The 21,303-nt window shown below is 47.2% G+C and overlaps 1 protein-coding gene across 2 annotated transcripts in view; it reads right to left on the reverse strand.

Annotated features, from left to right (window-relative positions):
- The window catches only part of GCLC (glutamate-cysteine ligase catalytic subunit), a 41,502-nt gene continuing 20,199 nt past the window's right edge, over positions 1-21,303 (reverse strand). Inside the window, exons 2-16 of one of the 2 annotated variants that reach the window (XM_074348917.1) lie at positions 19,988-20,100; positions 18,959-19,141; positions 16,453-16,566; positions 14,923-14,981; positions 14,683-14,816; positions 10,363-10,437; positions 9,770-9,886; positions 8,569-8,707; positions 8,050-8,162; positions 7,472-7,564; positions 7,096-7,200; positions 3,037-3,118; positions 2,860-2,960; positions 2,571-2,691; positions 1-1,591 (exon numbers count right to left, since the gene is read on the reverse strand). In XM_074348917.1, the coding sequence (XP_074205018.1) occupies positions 1,380-1,591; positions 2,571-2,691; positions 2,860-2,960; positions 3,037-3,118; positions 7,096-7,200; positions 7,472-7,564; positions 8,050-8,162; positions 8,569-8,707; positions 9,770-9,886; positions 10,363-10,437; positions 14,683-14,816; positions 14,923-14,981; positions 16,453-16,566; positions 18,959-19,141; positions 19,988-20,100 (1,761 nt within the window). In that variant the 3' untranslated portion in view covers positions 1-1,379. The remainder of the gene's footprint in view (positions 1,592-2,570; positions 2,692-2,859; positions 2,961-3,036; positions 3,119-7,095; positions 7,201-7,471; positions 7,565-8,049; positions 8,163-8,568; positions 8,708-9,769; positions 9,887-10,362; positions 10,438-14,682; positions 14,817-14,922; positions 14,982-16,452; positions 16,567-18,958; positions 19,142-19,987; positions 20,101-21,303) is intronic. The other variant, XM_074348918.1, reaches the window with a different exon arrangement.

Raw genomic sequence — 21,303 nt, forward strand, 5'->3', positions numbered from 1 at the left:
TTTTCACAATGCTAATTCCATTCTTTTATTTCCTCATACCACAAACATTTCACTCCCTTTTTACAACCTGAATTTACACAAGCAAATTGCGAATGGAAAACAGGCATTCGTTTATCTTCCAAAATGCATGTATGAAATTTAGCACAAATCCTAGTATTTATACATTAACAGGCTTAGCTGCAGCTTTATTGCAATTTCCTAAAATTAGCATTAGTTTAAATATTTATGTCTATAAAGTTTGTATAATCTACTATACATAGTTATTTCATAAGCAGTTAAGACTTTTCTTTAATTGGAAAGAAAAACTTCAACAAAAAGCTCTAACAATTGTGTGAAACTTAAGTTATTTACAATTAAACATTTAGGGCCCTGATTCACAAAATTTAGTGCAGATCATGATTTCTTGATGAGTTTTACAGAGAAGGTAAGGAGTATGTAGAATATCCCCCAGGTCAAATCTAGGATGAATGGCTTTTGGAAGAATGTCACGTGCCTACTGGAAATGAGAGCTAAAGTAACGAAAACTTTAGCAACCGCATTTGATTTGAAAATTTGTATGCAGGGGCCACGACAGAAGAGCTGGTGTCATTCTGGACATTCCTCTTGGTATGTACAAGATGAAAAACGATTCTCCTTTTTTCACACACAAAAAAAATAGTATTGCCTCCCATAATCACTAGTGAACTCAGTCTTTCTTCCTACAGAGTTGTCTTCTGACTTAATGCCCAAAGCAGCAAATTTAAACAAAGCAGGACTGTCAGCTCAGTGGGTTCTGTTTAGTGGTGAAGGCTTGAGGGACAGGGTTACCGAGTGGTTAGCTATTATCACAGGGAAGGTGCCCGAAATCCAAGATTTCCCTTGAAACACTTGAGTGGACTCCGTAGTGATTTAACGTGTACGCCAAAGGAAACGACTCAAAGAAAATGAACAGGATTCAAACTGGTTTTAAAGCGAAGTGACAGGTTTCAGTGAATCAGGTCCCAGGTAAAGTCTTTAAAAAAAACAAACAACCTAACAAAAACAAACCCCAAATGTACAGTAAACATTTTAAACTCTGGAATGCAAGTATAGTACAATTAATTACCAGTACATGACATTTACAAAACTGCTTACACAGTAGGCATTCCAGAGTAAGAAGTGAGAAATGTACAAGCCGTTCACGATGACTTTAGATACAGTGTTATTAAAATACATTGTTAATCATAAAAATACTTTACTCTGTACATGTACACTGTATAAACTCTAGGTTTGCCTAGCTGAAGGAAGCTTCTAGACCCATTTCTGGCGAGCGGCCCAGGTCAGCGCTGCACTCCGAGCCGATGTTCACACCAGCCCCGCAAGCAGGGACACGGTGACGCACTTTCCCTGCCGCGGGACGTCTAGTTGGAAGGGTCGGTTTTACTTCCACTATATTTTACTTTCCTAAATGCTGGTCCAAGTAACTCTGGGCATTCACATAATTCGTTTGCAATTTGGTTACACTTTAAAAGAAGGCTATAGTTTATTTTGTCAGTGATGACACTGTCTTGCTTGTAGTCAGGATGCTTTGCGATGAACTCCCTCATCCACCTGGCAACTGTCATTAATTCTCCTGAAAAAAATGTAACAACTTAATAGTACAGTGTTTTTTTTTTTCCTTTAATAAGGTGACATTTCGTGGCCAACATAACACCACCCTGAAGAAAAATCAACCTGGTGTCTTGGTGTCGCTGCCTGGCAGGGGCTGGGAACAAATGTCCTGGAATGCTGGGAGAGTTCCCCCCCTTCAGTGCTGTGGGCAGGCAGCTAGAACACACACCTCCCACTGCCATGGTACCTGTTAGATGCCACCCACCCAGTGACACTGCCAGCTCTTAAGGAACAGGAGCCAACATGCAGCTGAAGGTTCAGACTGGCTGTGCTGGCACCATGAGCCTGCCTCAGGACAGGAGGGTCCCGTGTGCCCAGAGCCATCTCTGATCAAAGAGGCGGAGGGTATATGCACGGAGAAACCAGCAGGTACAGCATCTGAGGTGTAGATCCTGGGTGACTCCAAAGAATTTTACAAAGCCTCGAGTGAAACCCAGATGCCATCACCATCAGGACTCTCCCCTCGGTCACAGCTGACAGCTCCCCGTGCCAGGCACGTGTGCGGCACCGCCACTGTGATTTCCTCCAAGCCAACAACGAAGCAGGTGCCTGGAGCTGGGCCGCGGGGCCCGGCGTCCTAGCCACGTGGCTTAGTTACCCTGCAGCCTGACTGAGACTCGCTGTAAAGAGAGCCCATGGTGACGTCCCCCACACACAACTGGGCACTGATGACAAACAGGCAATTGAGAGACTGGACTTCATTGCCTAAGATGCCATCGGCTAGAAGATGCAACGCTATGTCATGAACCAGTAAGAACAAAAGCACTGCTAATTCAACTGTGACTGTCAAGGATGTAAGGTGGATCCAGCTAACGGGATGTTACAGTGTGGGAACCGCACACTGTAAAAGACTACTTTAAAGACCCAATGTTGTGAGACTGTGAGGTTCTGCCTGTATTAAGAGATGTTTTAAAAATAAAGAAAAGCAAAAGACGCCATACCGGACGCTCTCTTCTTGATCAGCTTCAGGTAGTTGAGAATACTGCATCTGGTGTCCACATCCACCTCCATGTTCTCCAGGTAAGAGTTCAGGATGGGGATCAGCCCAGGGAACACGCCTTCCTATGGGAAGCAGGCTATGAGGTTGGCTGGGTCTTGAGCCCAGGGGTGCAGCGGTAGGGAGGGTGGGGAGGGCGTGGGTGCGGGATGGGGCGCCCGAGGGTGCAGCTGTGCGGGGCAAGGGGGGTGCCTGGCGCAGGAGCGGGGATGGGGGGCGGGGCGCGGCCCTACCTTGCCGTTGATGATGGTGTCGATGGTCATGAGCGCGTACTCCTCGGCCGCAGGCTCCGCGCCCGCCGCCTTGCCGCAGCCGTCCACCACAGCGCTGCCACCTGCCGGAGGGGCGCAGAGGGCGTGAGCGGCTGCCGCGGGCCCGGGTGCCCCCAGAAATGCAAGAGAGCGCAGTACCTTTGCAGATGTCTTTTCTGAAATAAAACCTGCCCCGCAGGACGGCGTCTCGCTTCTGTGCCACTTTCATGTTCTCGTCCACCTACGGGGGAAGGGCAGGCGCGGCCGCGTCAGCACGTCCCAGCCGCGCGGGAGGCCGGGGACTTGCGCCTGGCGAAGCCGACCTCCCCTCCAGGGCTGCGGGAGCCAAGGCCAGGCTTCTCACTTCAGTTCAATGTGGGGCAGGGGCCTCTGCCACAGACCGGGGTATGCTTTTTTAGTAACAAAGGGGGAATTCTAAGAGAAGGTCACCTTAAACATCAAAGAGAAAACGTACGCTCCCCAGGCTGTCCACACTCCGAGGCGCCTTCGGGATGGCCGGGGACGAACGTATGGTGTTGGGAGGGTGGGGGCTGGTTCCCATGGAAACAGCCCCTTATTTCTATCAGGAAATCTTTGGGGAAGCTCCACAGACAGAAACGAGTTGGAGGGTCATGTGGAAGTGGGGTGGACAGTACAAAGTCTTCAGTTACTTAGCTTCGCCCCTCATACTCATTAACTCCTGTTGTTTCAAAACTGGGGGGGGGGGGGGTGGTAAGTCGGTTACTTATTTTTTCAATGGAGGCACTGGGGATTGAACCCTGGACCTCGTGCATGCTAAGAGCGCGCTCTACCACTGAGCTATATACCCTCCCCCGCTGTTGTTCTTTAAAGACATATTAATCCAAAGCTCGTATCTAGATACTTCTAGAAACTTACTCAATAGTCTAAAATTTTATCATGGCTAGGAACAGCTGGTTTCATTTCTAATAGTATTTGCATTTTTCTTAGTCTTGACAAAAATTCATTAAAGTCAATGGTTTTGTTTTGATTTCTGCTTTTATGAATTCCTTTTCTGTTCTTTAGATTCTTAACTTAGCTGCTTAGGTTTATTTCTAATCTTTCTGCTAAAGCATTTAAAGCTACGATTTTCCCTTGGAAACTAGCTTTGCCGGCATCATTTCCCTATACAATCTATAATTCTATATAATCTGTAATCCTAGTTTGGACTTAATCTAAAACCTATCAGAAAAACTAAAAGCTGTTAGAAAAACGATTTAAAATTTCCAGTGGTTAACTGTTGTTGCATTTTGGTGGGGGATGTACCCTGTATGGTGTCTACTTTTGAGAAGTAAAAATCTTCCTTGATTAATTTGTTATTCTTCCTCAGGGCATTTAAAAAAGGTGTGCTGTGGTATGAGATCTCTGATACAGGTGACACAACCACGCTTATTAACCATGTCACTTAACTCTCCTGTGGCCCTTCTCATTCTCTGAGCGTCATGACCTGTCAGTCACGGAGTAACACAGGCAAGGGACTTTGCTAAGTGCTTCACCTCCACGAATCCCACCTGGCCTTGGAACAAATAGCCCCGTGTCTCCCTGTTTTACCTGCAAACTGAGCTGCACGGAGGGTAACTCACTCTGGTTAAAAAGCTGGTAAGTAGTGCAAGTGATTTATGAATTTAGTGCCCACCCCAAACCCATATGTTACCCACCATACTACAGTGTCTTTACATTCTCACCTGTCTGAGAAATGTTAACTATACTTTATGGTAAAACAAACAAATAAATAAATAAGAACCACAGCTTAATGTTATCTTGAAAGAGGATACAAAATTGCTTTCTGTATCTCACTGAAGACTTCCTCACATTTTGCCTGTTGTTACTTTCTTTCTTGCTACCTTCTGTCTTTTTAAAAGGTCATTATGTAGCTCTTTCCCTTGTTTTAGGTATAATCTCATGCAAACAGATCCCACTCCATTACTTTTTTATACCATCTGTTTTAGCTTTGGAAGAGAAGAATTTAGTCTGCTCAGGTTTCTTTTCATTTTATTTAACCACTGCATGTTCTCTGGGCTTTACTGTCTCAGCACGGCCGTAGCCCCAGAACCACTTTTGGGACACTGGTAAGTTTTCTTGGTTCTTTGCCCACCCCCTTTAGCTAGGAGATGAGAAGTGAACAAGTCCTATTTCTATACTATTAGTAGCTTTTCTTACTTTTGTGAAATTCTCTCTCTAGACGTCAAGCATGAAATCTACCGTCCACCTCCTTCCACTGTCCTCCTGCATTAGATAAGATTCCTGGCTTCCTTTCAGCCCTAATTTCATCTGTCATGTTAGAATCACTTGGAATTTAGACTAGTTTGGCTGGCTGCAGAGAAGCCCACAGTCCTAATTCCTTACCCTTCAGGATTCTGTATAGACACCGCTCCGTCTCTTTTAGCATTTAATGTTTCAGATGAGAAATGGTATCAGTCGATTTCTTCCCCCCTTCTTAGGAGAAAGTTAATTTCTTCTCCTGTCTGGATGGTTGATCTTCTCTTTGAGATTCAGAAATCCTTAGGTTTGGTTTCTTCTTTAAAGATTCCTGTCTTCTCCGTAGTGAATTCTTTGACTTAGGGAAAATTCTATTATTTATTTTCCTTGTTGTATCTCTTTTATACAGATCATTCTCTTCTTCTAAATAATTATACAAATGATGCACCTTCCAGAGAAGTTCTCTCATGCTTTTCCTGTAATATCCATTTCTTTGCCATCTTGCTGGGGTGAATCTCAGTTTAGTTCCCTAAATCGCTGACTCTGACCTTCAACAACACCTGCCTACTGGTGAGTGTGCAGTTTTAAAAGTGTGGCTACCATGTCCTTCATTTCTGGGAACTCCTCTTTTCCTTGTTTACTTTAGCTGTGACCCTTCTCTAGAATTTCTTCAAGGGCACTAATGAGAATTTCTTTCAAAATTCTTTCGAGTTTCTTAATTAACTGTGGTTCACTGAGGATAACATACTCCACAGGCTCATGGCCCTTCTCTTTAAGGCTATTAAAAGTTTTCAGTTTTCTACTGACTTTCAGACATCCACGGCTGACCCCTGAACAATGTGGATCCACTTACAATGCACGTGGATGTTTTCCGGTACTCAGTACTACAGTATTACATGATCTGCTGTGGGCTGAATTCCAGGATGTGGAGGATCCTGTGTAGGGAGGGCCAACTATCAGTTATATGCAGTTTTTTGACTGCATGAGGGTTGGGTCGGGTCGGAACCCCTAACCCCCTCATTTCCGAGGGTCACCCGTATTTAGTCATAAGCAAAGGCTTGGACTGGACGCTTAAATGGTCCACCTTACCCGGGCTGATCTCCCAGCGGGGGCACCACAGGGCTAGCCCGGGCCCACAGAATCCTGCAGGTCACCTGGGGCCTGGTGGTGGCGGGCAGGTGTGGTCCCTCCGGGTGTGCAGGGGCGGGGGGCACAGGTGCAGGGAGGAGGCAGTGAGGCACCTGGGGGGCAGTTTTATCCTTCCCTCCATCCTCGCTGAGACTGTGCTGCTCTCTCTCCTCTGCCCAAAAACCTCAGCAGACCCTCACCCTACCCGGCAGCCTGGCCCAGCCACTCTCTGTGCCAAGAGAGCCCACGGCCCAGGAACTACAGACCTCTACCTACTTGGCTACTGCCCCGCAGCCCACAAGCTTTGCTGCCCCGTGGCCTGGAACTGTTCCACGGCTCTGCCAGGAAACTGCTTCCAGAAAGCTCCTTGTTGGTCTCTGCTGGGCTGGGGCTGATTGACTCGGATTTGCTTTTCCGATGGCGGCAGGGCCACCTCCACCTGGGTTCCTCCGAGGTTCCCTGTGCCTTCACTACAGCAGTTACAGGTCCCTCCATCCCAAGTCTAACACCGTGTCCGGGATGGGATTAGAAAGGACGAAGTCCATTTGCGGGACTCCCTCCAGCCATCCTCTTGAATCAAACGCCTCTAGAAATGAGCAGTTATTCAAATGCAACCCTAAAGGTCTTTCAAATGGGCTGAGTAAGGGGGCTACTTGTTTTCCAGGAGTCTCCACCAAAACTACCAAAATCTATAGCATAAGCTTAGGTTTAAAAGGGGAAAGAAAATGTTGGTGGAAGGATGAACATTTCACTCTAAAGGGTGAACAATTCTAAGTGCGGTCGAATGTGAAACAAATCCTGTATAGCAGTGAGCAGCCGACGGTCATCTCCAGATACCCACCCCACCCACCCTATGCTGGAACTCGTCCTTACCTTCGACAGGGGAATGAGGAAGTCCAGTTTGTAGGACAGGATCACCCTGGTAAGCAGCACCACAAACACCACGTATGCAGAGTTCTCAAAGTCTGTCAACTGCACCTGGACGAGGAGCCGGGGGACGTCATGGACCAGCCGTGCAGACGCACTCCTGCCCGACGCGCCCCCTCGGGTCCCCTCACTCCCGGTATCTCCCACCCGACCTGGCCCCAGAAGCCCTCTGCCTACAACGGCTTCTCAGGAAGCAGCCCTCCTGAGCAGCCGGGCTGATCTGTGCTGCCTTCGGTTAAGCTAAGCCTGTGACAGGGCAGGTGGAGGGGGGCGGGCGGCTGGGAATGGACATCTGAGCTGGCTCCCGCCGACGGCCTCGTACCTCCATAGGCCGGAATTCCACTCTCCATCCAATGTCGGAGTTTGGGGGAGGAGGCTTAAATCTCATCGTCTGCCAATTTGTGGACTGAATATTCTGTAATCAAAAGCTGAGAATGAAGCCAATTTCCTGCATGTTCAGGAAGATATTAAGATGATTTGATATTGAATACGTAAAGCAGACATTTTACTGTCTGCACCAAAAGCTCGTCAATTTACAAATACAAAAAGGCACCATTTAAGATTTTCTCAGAGTGTGAGCTGCTAGGAAAACAAAACAGTGAGTGTGGCACATAAGTTAGGAGACACGTCAGCAGCCCTGAAAGAAGGGGTCGTGTTACTTTTTCGGGCAGCATGTTTGAGGAAACAAGAGGAAATATTGATATTAACAAAGAATTCAGAACCGGAGAGTAAGAATCCTAAAAGAAGGGTACTTTCATGGACTTAAAATCTGTCTTCATTCCCTGCTGCACTGGGTCACAAAAGTCACAGGAGGCCCTACTCTCACAGACTCCGCACAGGCCCAGAAGACGCCCCCACCCTGGTGAGCGACGTGAGATGCACTCAAAACAGAGCAGGTACCTCGAAATGGTCAGACTCATTGGCATCGTCCAGGTGTATTTTCTCCTCAAACAGAGTCAGCGGGTCTCTGATGAAGAGGTGAGCCACGTGCTGGGCCAGGAGGTGATCGATGCCTGCAAACAAAAGTCACTGTTCGCTTCCATGCCCGAGACCCCGGGACAGCTCAGGAAGCCTGCGGACGGGGTCTAGAAGCTCAGGAGGTGGCCGGTTTGTGCAGCGTTCTTGCGTTGCCCGAGACTTTATCCTGCGGACCCTGGGGGGGGGGGTGTCGGAGTTTTACTTGCTCCCTCCACCGTGCCTGTGGGGACACTGACGTGGACCCGGGAACAGACCCCCGAAGTAAGCTCCTTTCGCTAGAAGTCAAGAAGGTCTCACAAGTATTTGTAATGTGAAACGTTGGGAACAAGCAGCCTCATTAGAAAAGCTGAGAGACTTTATAATTAAAAATAGAAACCAGACCAGGAGTCAAGCAAAACTAAAGGCTTGCAACCAATCTAGAAGAACGGAGCGGAGGCCCACCTTCCTGCAGCAGATGGCCGTAGATCTCCCTGTCTATGGTCAGGTCGAGGTCATTGTACTTCTCCCCGCACTCGGACAAGTAACTGTCGATGGAGTCGTACCGGGATTTACTAATCCTATAGCTATTGTTCTTCAGCGGCTAATATGTGAAAAAAAAAAAAAAATGAGTGCCGTATAAAACTACCTAGAAGTAAACTAATGCCCCAAATAAGTATATTGAAATGTTATACATTTTACATATAACTACATAAACCTGTCCAACTTAAACACGAGATCCTGCAAAAAAGCTAGTTAACCCTGAAAAGTAAATTATTAAAAAAAAATCTGGAGGCAGTTTAGTCTGGTCTGTTATGATTTAAATATATATATTTTAAAGCAGACCACCTTCATTCTTATTAAGCTAGGAAAATGCCAATGTTAAGAACAAAAATATAAACCTATAATGAAAAACAAAGCTACTGAAGTGATTTCTCCTTTAATGTTTCTTTCTGCTTAGAAAGCACGTTCAACAATTGATGAACGATTACATAAAGACCAGAGCAGCAGTGGTGCAGCCCTGGTTGAGATCCTCAGAATCACCCGTGAGGGCTCGTCTACTAACACCTACGTCGAGGTCCCAGTTCTGGACGTACTTCCTGGGTCTCGGACGGGCCTGGGTGTCTACTGCTAAAGCTCTCTGTAGGTGGCTCTGATGCGCACTCGTGGTCGGAGAGATGTGGGGTCACAGTTCAACATGCAAACAAAAGGCACAAACCTACCCTTATTAGGCAAACCTAACCTTTTATAAGGGGCAAAAGGATCTTGGACAACACATTACACTTTCCACAGCAGAAAGCATCATATACAAAGCACTCACGTAGCGCCAAAAAGCCTTCTGGTAAAACCAGCCATCAGCGCTGACTTCCAAAATACAGTCACCCTGTACTACCGACTTTAGGTGGTGAAACAGATACAGGTTTTAACAGATGATGGAAATTAACTGTCCTCCCCCCAAGACCCAACCAACCACGTTTCCCACATTCTCACCCCAAACACATACTGTGAAGCCAAAGACAGGTTGATAACCTGTAAATTTTTTCCCACGTGTGACAAACCCACTCAAGGTAAAAATTTTAGGGGAGACTTCAAAACTGCGAGTCGTTACCATAACCCCATTTTACCTGTTGGAGTTTAAAAGGCTATTAAGGAAAGTTATTCCCACCTCCAGTCCTCTCTCCTCCCGAGTTCTATCATCTACAGACGCAGAAATCACTCCCCAGCGACAATCAATGTCTGACACATAGCCTCGGTAAAAAGGAGACGCAGCGCTCAAAGCCATCTAAAAACAAACAGAAGTCAGCACCTGCAAGTTCAAAGTGTCACTCACATGCTGAAAAAAGCTCCATGCAGTTACCCCTGGTCAAGAACCGGTTTATGCACCCTTACAGAGTTCCGCTGCAGCTGTCTCTGCCTGCCTTCTCCTTGTGAAATACACCAGAAGTGACTCAAATCCCTGCATCTGATGCATTTAAATCCTCCTCTCAAACTATCACGTAAGGGCTCGGGGGATGGGAGAGGGAAAACGGCTAAGCTCGAACTTGACACTTTGCACACAAACACCCTACTGCTTGGCAACACTAAACTCTACAGTTTAGACTCTCACCCATTAGTTGTAAATCTGCACGTTACTTTTGTTAGTTCAGTTCTAAATAAAGTTTTAACTGGACTTAAATAGCACACAGTCAGCAAATTTTGCACATGCAGTCTTTACTATATATAAAGGAGTATTTAAGATTAGATGTAATTTCTACTTACAACAATTGGGCAGATAGTGGCCAACTGATCATACAGGTAGCGGGCCTCAGATATGCTGCAGGCTTGGAACGTTACCTGTTTAAGAATCGCAAGTTACTCAACCACAACACAAAGTCATTACCATCCTCCCTGAGGAGTCAAGTCTGAAGGAAGGCAGCCGGAGGAGGGAGGGGGGCGGGGTATTGATGACAACCCTGAACACGGGAGTTTTGGTGTAAAAGCTGGCTCGGATGAATTCTGCTAGAAGACGGATTTCATCAGGTTCACATCTAATATGAATAACCGTGTTCCTACGTTAAATAAGATTAAGAAGTCAGGAAAGAAAAATAAGACCTAGATTAATGGTGAGGTTCAGCCTGGCATTTCCTCTCCTACTGGGTTACCTCCCTCTCTAGCTTCCCATCCACGGTGGTTAGCTGAGGGCTGTGTAAATTCTGGTGCAAGGGGGATTTGGAGATGCGAGCGATGGGCTTCAAAGTTCACCGGGAGCACAGCTGGGAAGAGCTTGGAAGGGGCCGTCCAGGAGGAGACTGAGGAGGGCAGGTGGGATGGGGCACACCAGAGCCAAAGCAGGCCTGGTGACCAGGGAACACAGACAGCGAGGAGGGACTTGGGTTTTGGCCTGGACGTTCCTAGGACAGACGGGAAGCAGCAAGGAACAGGACAACAGCCCTGTAAGTGGCTTGGTCTCCGGGGCTGGTGCCAGGAGGGAAAATGTGAACTGGAGGAACAGCTGGGGAGCAGACCCAGGTGATGTACCTGGGACAGATCGCCCAGGAAGCCCGGACAAGAGGGGTAGATAGGACATTTAAGAGCTGGGCAGAGAAAAAGATCACATAATTGATTCATGCAAATCCTCTAAGAACAATTACTCAAAGAAACCAAAAGACAAAAAAAAAAAAAAAAAAAAAAATCCTGCCCTCTGTGGGGTGCAGGGCAGTGGAAGGACAAGGAACACAAATTGTGGCTGTGTTGGCACATGTGTGATAACTGCAGACCGGGGACAGTTCTCACGTCCTGTTATTTGACCACGACAGTCTGAATTCAGTGTTGGCGCAGGAAGTAAGAAAAGTGCTTAATACTTGAAGTAGAAGCGGAGAGAATGTTCACTGTTCCAACCCCAACCTGTCAGGTCCTGCAGTTTTAGCCACGTTTCAGCTCTGCCTTTTCCATTCTGCTCTGACTTTTGTTTAGACAGCGGAGTGCTCCTGCGGGAGACTCGCTGGTCTACCTGCTGGATTTGGGGGGCGTTTCATGTCCGCCTGGTGACTGACGACAGACAACAACTGTTCAGACAACTTAGTGCCCTTAACTTTCCTGTCGTTCCTGTGTGAATTATGAAGTCAGGGCTACATGTTAATTAAAACTTGATGATAGTTAGCCAGCCGTTACAAATTAACTGAACATGGAGAAGGGCTGTGTCACTGACATTAAGGAGCAAGAGTGGCAAAGGTTAAAACAGAGACTGAGAAGGACTGGCCATTAGGTCACCGATAACCAAAACAAGGGTGGTGTCTACAAAGAGGTGGGACTTCAGAAGCAGCTTGTGCGACAGAGACGGGAGGCAAAGTATTAACATACTTACCTGCCGGGACCCCCGCCCTAAAATGTGAGCCCCAGGACGGCTCTGCCTTGTGGCTCTGTCCCCAGTGTGCAGGACAGGGCCTGACGCCCACTTGGTACTTGACATTTATTAAGTGAACAGAGTGTCCTGAAGGAAAGAGCGCTCAAGAGGAGAACCCAGGAGCGGAGACAAGTTTGATTGGTGTACAATGGTGAGTTACTTGAAAAAACTGACCCTACAGTCCAAACATTTATAGACTGAAATTAAAAATACGTAAAAGTTCCCCCAAGGGTTTTGACCACTGAATGCTTTTGAATACACATCTCTTCTTCATTTATTTAGGTCCTTTGTTTTGCATTCCTCTTAAGTATTCTAGAGTGTCTGTTATTTTTAATTTTAAGAAGATGCTGTGCTAAGCATGATTTTTTCTTTTCAGTTTCCTGATTGGCTTCTCTTAGATGGACTAGCATATACTTGACAATTCACAGGCAGATCCTGAAAAAGCCAACCCTAGAGAAATTCCATAGTTGAGTTACAACAGTGATAGGACTCAGTTATTCTAAACATACTGAGTAACTAGTTTCCCTACCCCAGGCCTGACACAGCTCTTGCCAAAGCAAACAGGACATCACTGCAGTAATGGCTTCTGTGGGGTAAGGAAAAGAGTTCTCAATACCTTAAAGAGATACGAATATATGAATGATTTTGGCTTCTGGTAACCTCCTAAAGTACCACATGAAGAGGAGAAGCAATGTCACTAGGAAATTGATGAGGGGAGAAAAAACAAAATATGAAAAATAGATGTTAGAAAACCTGAATACCTAAGATCTGTCTAGAGCCCAGTGTTGAAACCACAGGACTTTCTCAGGGGGGAAAACCTATCACGACATGCATGAGCTGACTAAATGGTTCCTGAGAAGTCCCCCAGAAGAGTCAGGAATTTGAGAATATGGTTAAAATGTGTTTTGTTCTGTACAGAAGTCTCTCATTAACCGTAAAAAAAAATCCTTTGAAGCCTTTTTTGCTGCTTTATTGTAATAAGCAGTTTCTAGTGTTCCATTTAAGAGAGAAAGCAGAAACTTCTGTGGCTAATTGTGGAATTTGTCTCATTTCCCATACATTTACATGCTCTCTACTAATAATTTTTAAGAAGAGTATTGAAAGTGGGGTGCTGGACATGCTACTAAGAAAAAGAAAATCTTCAGCCCACAACAAAACTTCACTTGGATGGAGACCTGTATCTACGGGCAGTAACAATGTTAACTACCTACCACTTGGACATATTTACTTGTATAAATACCCTGTTTCAAGGGAAAGAACATTCCCTTGGAATGAGGCAACTGTCCTGTCTGTGGCAAAACACTCTGGTGGTTTAATATTAAACCAAGGGAAAAAGGCAATCAGTACTCCAACAGCACTGATACAATTTTAAAGCCATGTGCTGTGAGTTCCAGAGCTGAACGGTTCCCTTTAGAAATATTTGTAATTAAGATAGGAAAGCAGATATGCAGTTAAAAGTCAAAAGGTCCCTTTTTTATGAAGTGTGACCATCTGTAAGGAAATTTACTGGCCTAAGTTTGTTTGGAAGACATGTGTTCCACCACCTATGTAAGTCAGGAAGAGCAGGAAAAAATGTTATCCTTGGCCATGGTTATTTAAACACGTTTAGCATGGACAAATCTGACTCTGGTGTTCACTTCTGATTATACATAGTTGTAAGAGTAAACGCATCTGAGACATACGAGCAAGAAGGTGTGTGTCTGGGCTGCAGCTGTTGGAACGCGGGGGTCGCTGGGTCCCTCGGCCGAGGGGAGAACACGGACTAAAGGCTGGGGTGGGGCCCTCGCGTGGGGCCGGCTCTGCGCCTCTAGGCCCCCAAGGACACCGTTTCTCATCAGACAAGTCATCAGAACTGGATAGAACCTCTCCCTGGATAAATAACAGGAGGCCCTCTTATTTAAAATTTGAAATCTTCAATTTGAAACTTTTAACTTGGTGCGACTCCTTCTTCTGTCCTAACATGATCTTAAATAAGTGAAACATTAAAACAATGAAATATTAGCTCAGAGTCAGACCTGGAAGGGGCCTTCGTATAAACACTTCTTTCAACTGATGAGAAAACCACGCCCATTTGGGAGTTGCCCAAATGCCTGACAAGAAACAACACCCGAACACAGGCTCGTGAGCCGGGCCACAACCACTGCCGCGTCGCCAGGAATCTGATCAGATCCAGGGAAAGTTTTAACCAAGGAATTAAGAGAAAGGCTATTCTTATTCTGCTTCCTGTGAAACATAGCCAGGGGCTGCTCAATGTTTATTCTTCTGGCACCACTAGATGCCTTGCAGGAAAATAAAAATTTAAAAGTCCAGGCAATCTCCCCCTTGGATCACAAAGTGCATCCGTTGGGGTTCATTTCAGAAATAAGATCAGAGGGATATTTACAATCTCAAAGCTGGACCATCACTAGATGGCAGCAAAAATCAGGCCCGTGGAAAACAGAGACTGGCCCCAGAATAGCTCACATTTTAAGTTAATCAACAACCACATCTTGGTAGCTCTGAACTGTAAAGTCTGTCAAGAGGTAACTTCCAATGAATTTATTAACATGACTTCATTGGTTTTCAGAAAGATGTACTATTGTCATTCCAATCTGGTTAAAAGGTGGCTTTTTAAAAGGCAACACGCACACAAGGAAGGAAGCCCATCAGTAGGAATGGGTGAGGGCGCCTCCCTCCCTGCATGTGGGAAACGGTACCTGGAGACAGCAATTGCCCATCCCGAAGCCCATGGCATCCATGTAAATGTGGTCCGGCTTAGCCGCCTTCGCTGCCTCGTCATCCTCGGGAAACGTCTCTATAAACGGAGACGGCGTGTTCTTGTCCTTAAATACTGTGTTATTAAAAAAAAAAGAAAAGAGCCGGAAGCAGGTGAGAGTCAAGGATGAACAATGATGGGGGGCGGGGGGCCCTCCCACCCACCACCTCGGCAGACTCACTCGGGACATTGATGACGACTTTCTCTCCCCTCCTGTGCCGGATGTTCCTTGTTAGGGTGCTGAAACAGACAACAGACGTGGTAAGTGCATCACCTAAGAACCACCGTGCAAAAGAATTTGATAATATTCAAGTACATGGACTGAAATCCTCCATCAAACTCATCCTCTAAGACAACCCTACAGAAAATGCACACAGACCAAGAGACTGAGGGAATTCCTTCAAAGAAGGCTTCGCATGGGTACCATGTCCTCTGGCTCTTGCTTGAGAACGTCATTCCCTCCCCTGCCCAAGCCCTGATTTCCGAGTCCGTGGAACTCACCAAAACCAAGTTCATGTGTTCAAGATCTGCCAGGGTCTGGTATCATCGTGTTTCTAACACTTCCCCAGGCATCTCTGGACCAGTACCTCATCACTCCCTCCACTCGGTCTGCAGCCTTAATACTTATCCTGCAGACCACAGCGTCTGATCCAGAAGCCACCAGGCACACGGGGGTGACTGAGCACTTGAAATGTGGCCGGTCCTAACTAAAGCGTGCTGTGAGGGTGCACGCACAGCAGACCATGAAGACCGGGTACAGAAATAGAGTAAAACTTCATATTAATAATTTAAAAATACTGATTACAAATTAAAAATAATATTTTGAACACATAGGGTTAAATAAAATGCTATAAGTTCACCTTTTTACCTTTTTAAATGTGGCTACTAAATTATTATTATTTAAATTATTATTAAAATGATGTTTGTGGCTCATGTTACGTTCCACCCGACAGGGCTGCTGTCAGCGAGGTTGGCCTTGACTCCCTCAGTGAGAAGCACCCTCCTTCCTCCAAGGACAGTCTCTGGTGTTACCAGCAGCTGAGTGTCTCTGTGTTCCCCGGGCACACTGTAACATTTGATGTTGGGGCCTGTGTTAACCTATCCTTCTCTCCCCCGGGAGACTGCAAATAGCAGGTGTGCAGACCTGTGAGAGGAATGAAGTCACAAGGTCCCTAACTCTAGGTCGGGAGCCCGGGTTCAGCATGATGGGTGAGACTCAGAGGTGCAGAGCTGAAATCAGACGGGTGTGGGCCCGAGACTTCAAACTACAGACTAGCAGACCTGGAAGTTAACAGAGCAGAAGGCGGAGCCCCAGTCACGTAACGGGTATTGTCCGTGTCAACCCCACTGTCGGGGCACACGGAGTGCGACAGCAGAACACAGGTGCTGGTGGTAACATGCACAGGGGAGAGGGTAAAAGTAACGACGGGAGAGCTTCCCCAAACAGGTGTGTGCAGAGAATCAGGGCTGGAAACATCCTGTGGCTGAGTTAACAACTTCAGGATGACTTGGAAAATGGGCAGATCCAGCCCGGATAGAGGTGGCACCGACCCAGCAGCCTTGGGGGTGCTGAGGGTGTGAGCAGGCGCAGCCGCGGGTCTGCCGGCTTAGTTACAGAAGGAGCCGGAACCCAGGAGCTGCTGGCTGGGGCTGGGGCTGGGGCTGGGGTGCAGGGGTCTGGTCCCTCGCCTTTCAGCACAAACACACTCACCTGAAGCGCGGGTGCTTGTTGATTGCTTCGTCGGGAAAGAAGAGGGACTTGGAAGCTCCTCCTTCGACCGGGCGGGGCCTGAACTCGGGCAGCGTGAACCCAGGGCAGCCTAATCTACAACAAATTGAAGAACTAAATAGATAGAATCTGTCTCCGGGGATTAGTTCTGTCTCGCTGCTGCTGAACACTGCCTGTGTGACGCTGCCCTTTGCAGAGAGTCTAGTGCGCAGGTGTTCTACAAACACTGTGCCCGCGGCAACCACCCCACTGTGCTCTGTCTTTGCTCACAAGCTCTTCTCTTGCGACTGCAGCCCTGTAGCAACTTCATCAGCGCCTGGGCCCCTCAGGGTCTGCAGGACGCATGCTCTGGCCTGGCCACCCCGGTGGTTCCCCACCGCAGCTTCAGAGGCGGCTGGCTGTCCTTCCCAGCTCTCGGCTCACCTGCTGATCCCTGCACCCCACCACCTCCTAATAAGCCTGCTTCGGATCTGGAGGGGCCTCCTGCTTGTTGCCTCCGCAGGTCACCCCATGGACCCTCCAGATCAGGCGGGCTGTCCGCAGGTGTCCCCATCCGCCCCCAGACCTCCCTCTGGAGTCTGAAACCCAGCTTGCTTACCTCACTTCACCCCAGAAGAGCTTTAATTCCAACACAGACACAAGCTCAGTCTCTAAAGCTCAAATTCCCCATTACCGGCAGTGACGTCACCGGCTCCCCCGAGTTAAGAAATTTAAGGTCACCGCTATGTGTGCCGTGGGGGAGACCCAGACTAACAGAAACCAGAGGAAACAAAACAAGAAAGGCTCTTGTCAGGGCTTAGATCTGTGGTGGGAAACTTCTGGCTGGAGGGCCAAGACTAATGAGCCCGGGCCTTATTTTCAACCCCACTTTTCATAAAGTTGGCTGCCCACGTTTGCCTTGTGAACCATCCAATTTGCCATCCAGTCTTTTCTGAAAAACAGTTCTCAGCTGTGGGGAGGGCTCCTGAGAACTCCTGCAGCTCCGTGCAGGCTTTGCCTCGGAAAGCCCTTGAGGAGAGTGAGGAACTGAGACCTGGGGGAGTCTTCACTAGCCAGAATCGGGCTGGAGGAAGAGAGGCGGCAGTGTCTGTTGGGCAGGAAGCAGGCTTTGGGCCTCAGGCCCTCACCGCCCACAGCACAGCCTCTCTCCTGGACCGGCACTGTCCATCGGACTCTCTGCAGTGATGGGAATGCTCACTGTCTGCACCCGCGGGACCCACAGGGCCGCCACCAGCCATGGGTGGGCACTGAGCACTTGGAATGAGGACAGTGAGCCTGAAGAACTGAGTCTCTCATTTTATGTAAGTCTGGTTAATTTAAATTTAAACACACAACCGCTTCCTGGATTACAGGTCCAAGCTACAATTCTGCCTGTTTACAGAAAGAAAATCACTTCCTTATCATTTAACTATGGATGTAAGGTGAGGCCTCCACAACTAAATAATTATTATTCCTGCTCTGTTTACAAGTCCAAAAAAGTGCCCTCCCCTCATAAAAGATTTGGTTAGACTTTTTAAAAATTAGATTTTTAGAATAAAACTTATTCCTAGCTCAACACTCCTCCCTTAATAACTTAAGACAAAGAAAAAGATACTTCTCTAAGTGTTGGATGAGTTGTTTAAATAAGGTTTCCACTATTCAGAAGTGACCATGGAGATTTAAAAAAAAAAAATTCCCTTTACGTGTCCTTCTCAGACCAGTGGTATGACTGACACTTGTCGGGAAAAAAAGAAGGTATGAGAATAGTTCAAAGTGTTCCAGGCCATGGACACCAACTGCCGAAGCGCCTCTGAACTTTGGGGAGGTCAGCATGCTTCACCCCAACCTGACAGAGATCCAGCACAGATAGGCAGATTGACGACTCGGTGGAGCTGCATTCTTGTGCACGGGCCCTGCGTGTAACTGTACAGGATTTCTCCACCGCATTCTAAGCGAAGGACGCAATTCCACTGTTCATGTTACATTATAGTTACTTTCATGAACTTTTAGCCGTGGCTAGGTTTAATGACAAATCCTAAATTTTCTTTCCAGTACAATATCCAAACCTGACCCAATGACTCCCTGGTTCTTAGTTAACACGTATGGACAGACCCTGGGAGCACTGACGCCAGCCCCGCATCAGGGCCCCCCCGACCTTATCTGGAGGGAGCCGTGGTTACAGCGAGCTAGGAGAAGACACGACCATCTCCTTCTTTCCGGGGTCAGGACTGCTTGGCAGACACTCGCTCCGTCCACTGGCCTGGGGACGCAGTCACGTCGCTAATCAGTCCCAGGGTCCTTCTCATCCAGCCCAGACACGTCCTCCCGGCCACCAGCACCGGCCGAGCCAGGCAGGTGACTCTGCCTGCAGCCCTGGTGTTATAGATTCTACTGGACGCAGCGTGGAAAGTGTGAACTGTCCGCAAAGCTCGACGGTCATCAGGGCCAGTGCCTGGGTCGTGATTTGCTCTCTTTATCACCTGCCGGGCACGCTGACACGGGAACTAACCTGGGAAATGAGGTTATCGTGCAGACAGCCTGGTTGTCTCCCAGCAGAGACGTCGCCTCCTGGCGGCGCTTCCTCATGTTGTCCTCCACGGTGTTGAACTCGGACATGGTCCCCCCGTACGGCTGGCCCGGTGTCCCTTCGATCATGTAGCTCCCGTACTCTGGTCTCCAAAGGGTAGGGTGGCTGTAGGGGAGAAAAAGTTTTGTTCCATCTGATTCTTGTGCCACAGTCTCCTCCATTTCTAGATCTTAAAAAGTTGCTTCAAAAAATTCAGAAACCACTGGGTATCAGTGATGCCAAGAACTCCGTTACAATTCCCAAAGGCTAATTTCCCAAAACTCTTCAGCTATGTAAGAGTTAAAAGTACTACGGGGTTCAAAATATTTATAAATAACTGGGGTGCACGCAGGGCACTCACTGTCCAAGACAAGCACGCCAGTCTACTTTTCAGGACAGGAGGCAGGGACTTACAGGCTCGTTCAGTTTGATGCTGGGCCCCAAACTCAAATGCAGCCCCCCTCGAAGTCTAGTGAGCAGGAAAACGAACCTGGGAGTGCATGCCCCCGTCACCTCTGTCTACTCAAAGAAGTATTTTTAAAAAACATTCTGCCAGCCAAACAAAACCCATCTGCAAGTTTTATCTGGCACCACAGTTTCATCTCGGTAACGCTCTGGCATTTTCTTTTTTTTTTTTTAATGTTTAAATAGTAAAGAGCTTTGTACTGAGTTCACCCTTCTAAGTGCTTACTTGTGTGTTTAAAATGTCAACACCCTAAGAGGTAGGTATCATTGTTATTACTCAGACTTTACAGATTTGGAAACTGAAGCACAGAGAAGTTAAGTAACCTGCCTAAGGTCAGCCAACTGTTAAGTAGAGGAAGCAGGATTGGAACCTAGGCAACTGGGAACCAGAGGCTGGGCTCTCAACGGCTGCACACTCCTGCTTCCTGTCCATTAGAAGAAAGATGCTATTTGAGTGGTTCTACCAGTTCAGAAACTCTAAAACAAGCCTTCAGTGCATCAGCTTACTTTGGGTTTGTCCTTTCCCCTTTTTCTTGCAGAGTTTCAAGAACCTCCTCTCCAGACAGGACCAATTGGACTTTTTTGTTTTCATGATCGAAAGACACCAACATGTACTCCACCTATTGAAAATAAAGGAGAGAAAGATTGAACCTCCTCTAGATGCATGCTTGGTGTGACCTTTAGGAAAAGAAGGAGGGAAGTGTAAAGGTTGGAGAGGTTCACAGTAACCTGAGAACTCACATTTGCTTACACCATGGTGCTTAGGGAGCGAGTGTTTGCATAACATGGAAACCTGTTAGAGAGAATGACCAACAGTGCCCTTGCTGAAAAGAACTTTCCTCAATTGCTTCTTTCCCCTCTTCTAGGGATCACCTTACGGCAAGGTCTGGGTGCCCACTTTAACAAACTGTACTTCAAAAGACAAGTATTTCAAAGCTAGGATTCTGTAAACTGCAGCTCCAAGAAGTAGTCGCATTTTGCAGTGCACTTCCTCCGTGGGCTTACTTTCCGTTTAGGAAAGTGGTCACCTGGGCATTCTAATCAAGGTATTTCACCCTCCCTCACTGGTAGGTTATTTAATCATCTCACTATTCAGTCCCACCATTGGACAGTTAAATCATAATCAAACACACCGATGTGGAGAAGTTAGTTTAGGAGTTTTAACAATTTCGTTTTGGTTGTGCAAGAATAATTTATGACAACATCCCCACCCTGAACTCATACAAAATTTAAAGTGCAAGGTGCACCAATTCTGCTAAAAATCACGAGTTATTAAAAAAAAATCACGAGTTAAATACCAAAGGAAGGCTTTGCTGGGCAGAGTACAAACAGAACCTGCTTTTGTTTTCCCTAAAACCGCATGCTTTAAAAACTCATGAGAGTTGGTGTAAACAGTGAAGACTGTGAATCATGGTTTACGGTAAAATAAGACACATTATCCGCATGTAAGGAAAAGGCTTGAACTGGACCATTCAGACAAACACTTGAGCACGCTTTGCATGAGACACCAAGATGGAGAAGGGACGGCAAACTGGTGCTACAAGGCAGACAGGTCCGGTCTGCACTGGTACTTTGCTTGGCTTGTAGTAATTTAAAAAGGCAAGCAACAATACCTCCACTATCTACCTTTTCTACCTGGCATTTCACATGTCAATCCGGATCCCCAGCCTGAAAAACAAAGCCAAGCAGGAGGTCCAGTGGCAGGCTGGGTCCAGAGGGGCAGGGGCTGGGCTGCCCTCCTCTGAGGGGGGCGCTGGTCCGCGGTGGACCGTCCCCTTATTTAAAGGTACCCACCCTCCCGGTCTCGGGACGGTGTTTGAGTC

Source organism: Camelus bactrianus, chromosome 20, assembly GCF_048773025.1.
Source record: "Camelus bactrianus isolate YW-2024 breed Bactrian camel chromosome 20, ASM4877302v1, whole genome shotgun sequence".
In the NCBI taxonomy this organism is placed as follows: domain Eukaryota; kingdom Metazoa; phylum Chordata; class Mammalia; order Artiodactyla; family Camelidae; genus Camelus; species Camelus bactrianus.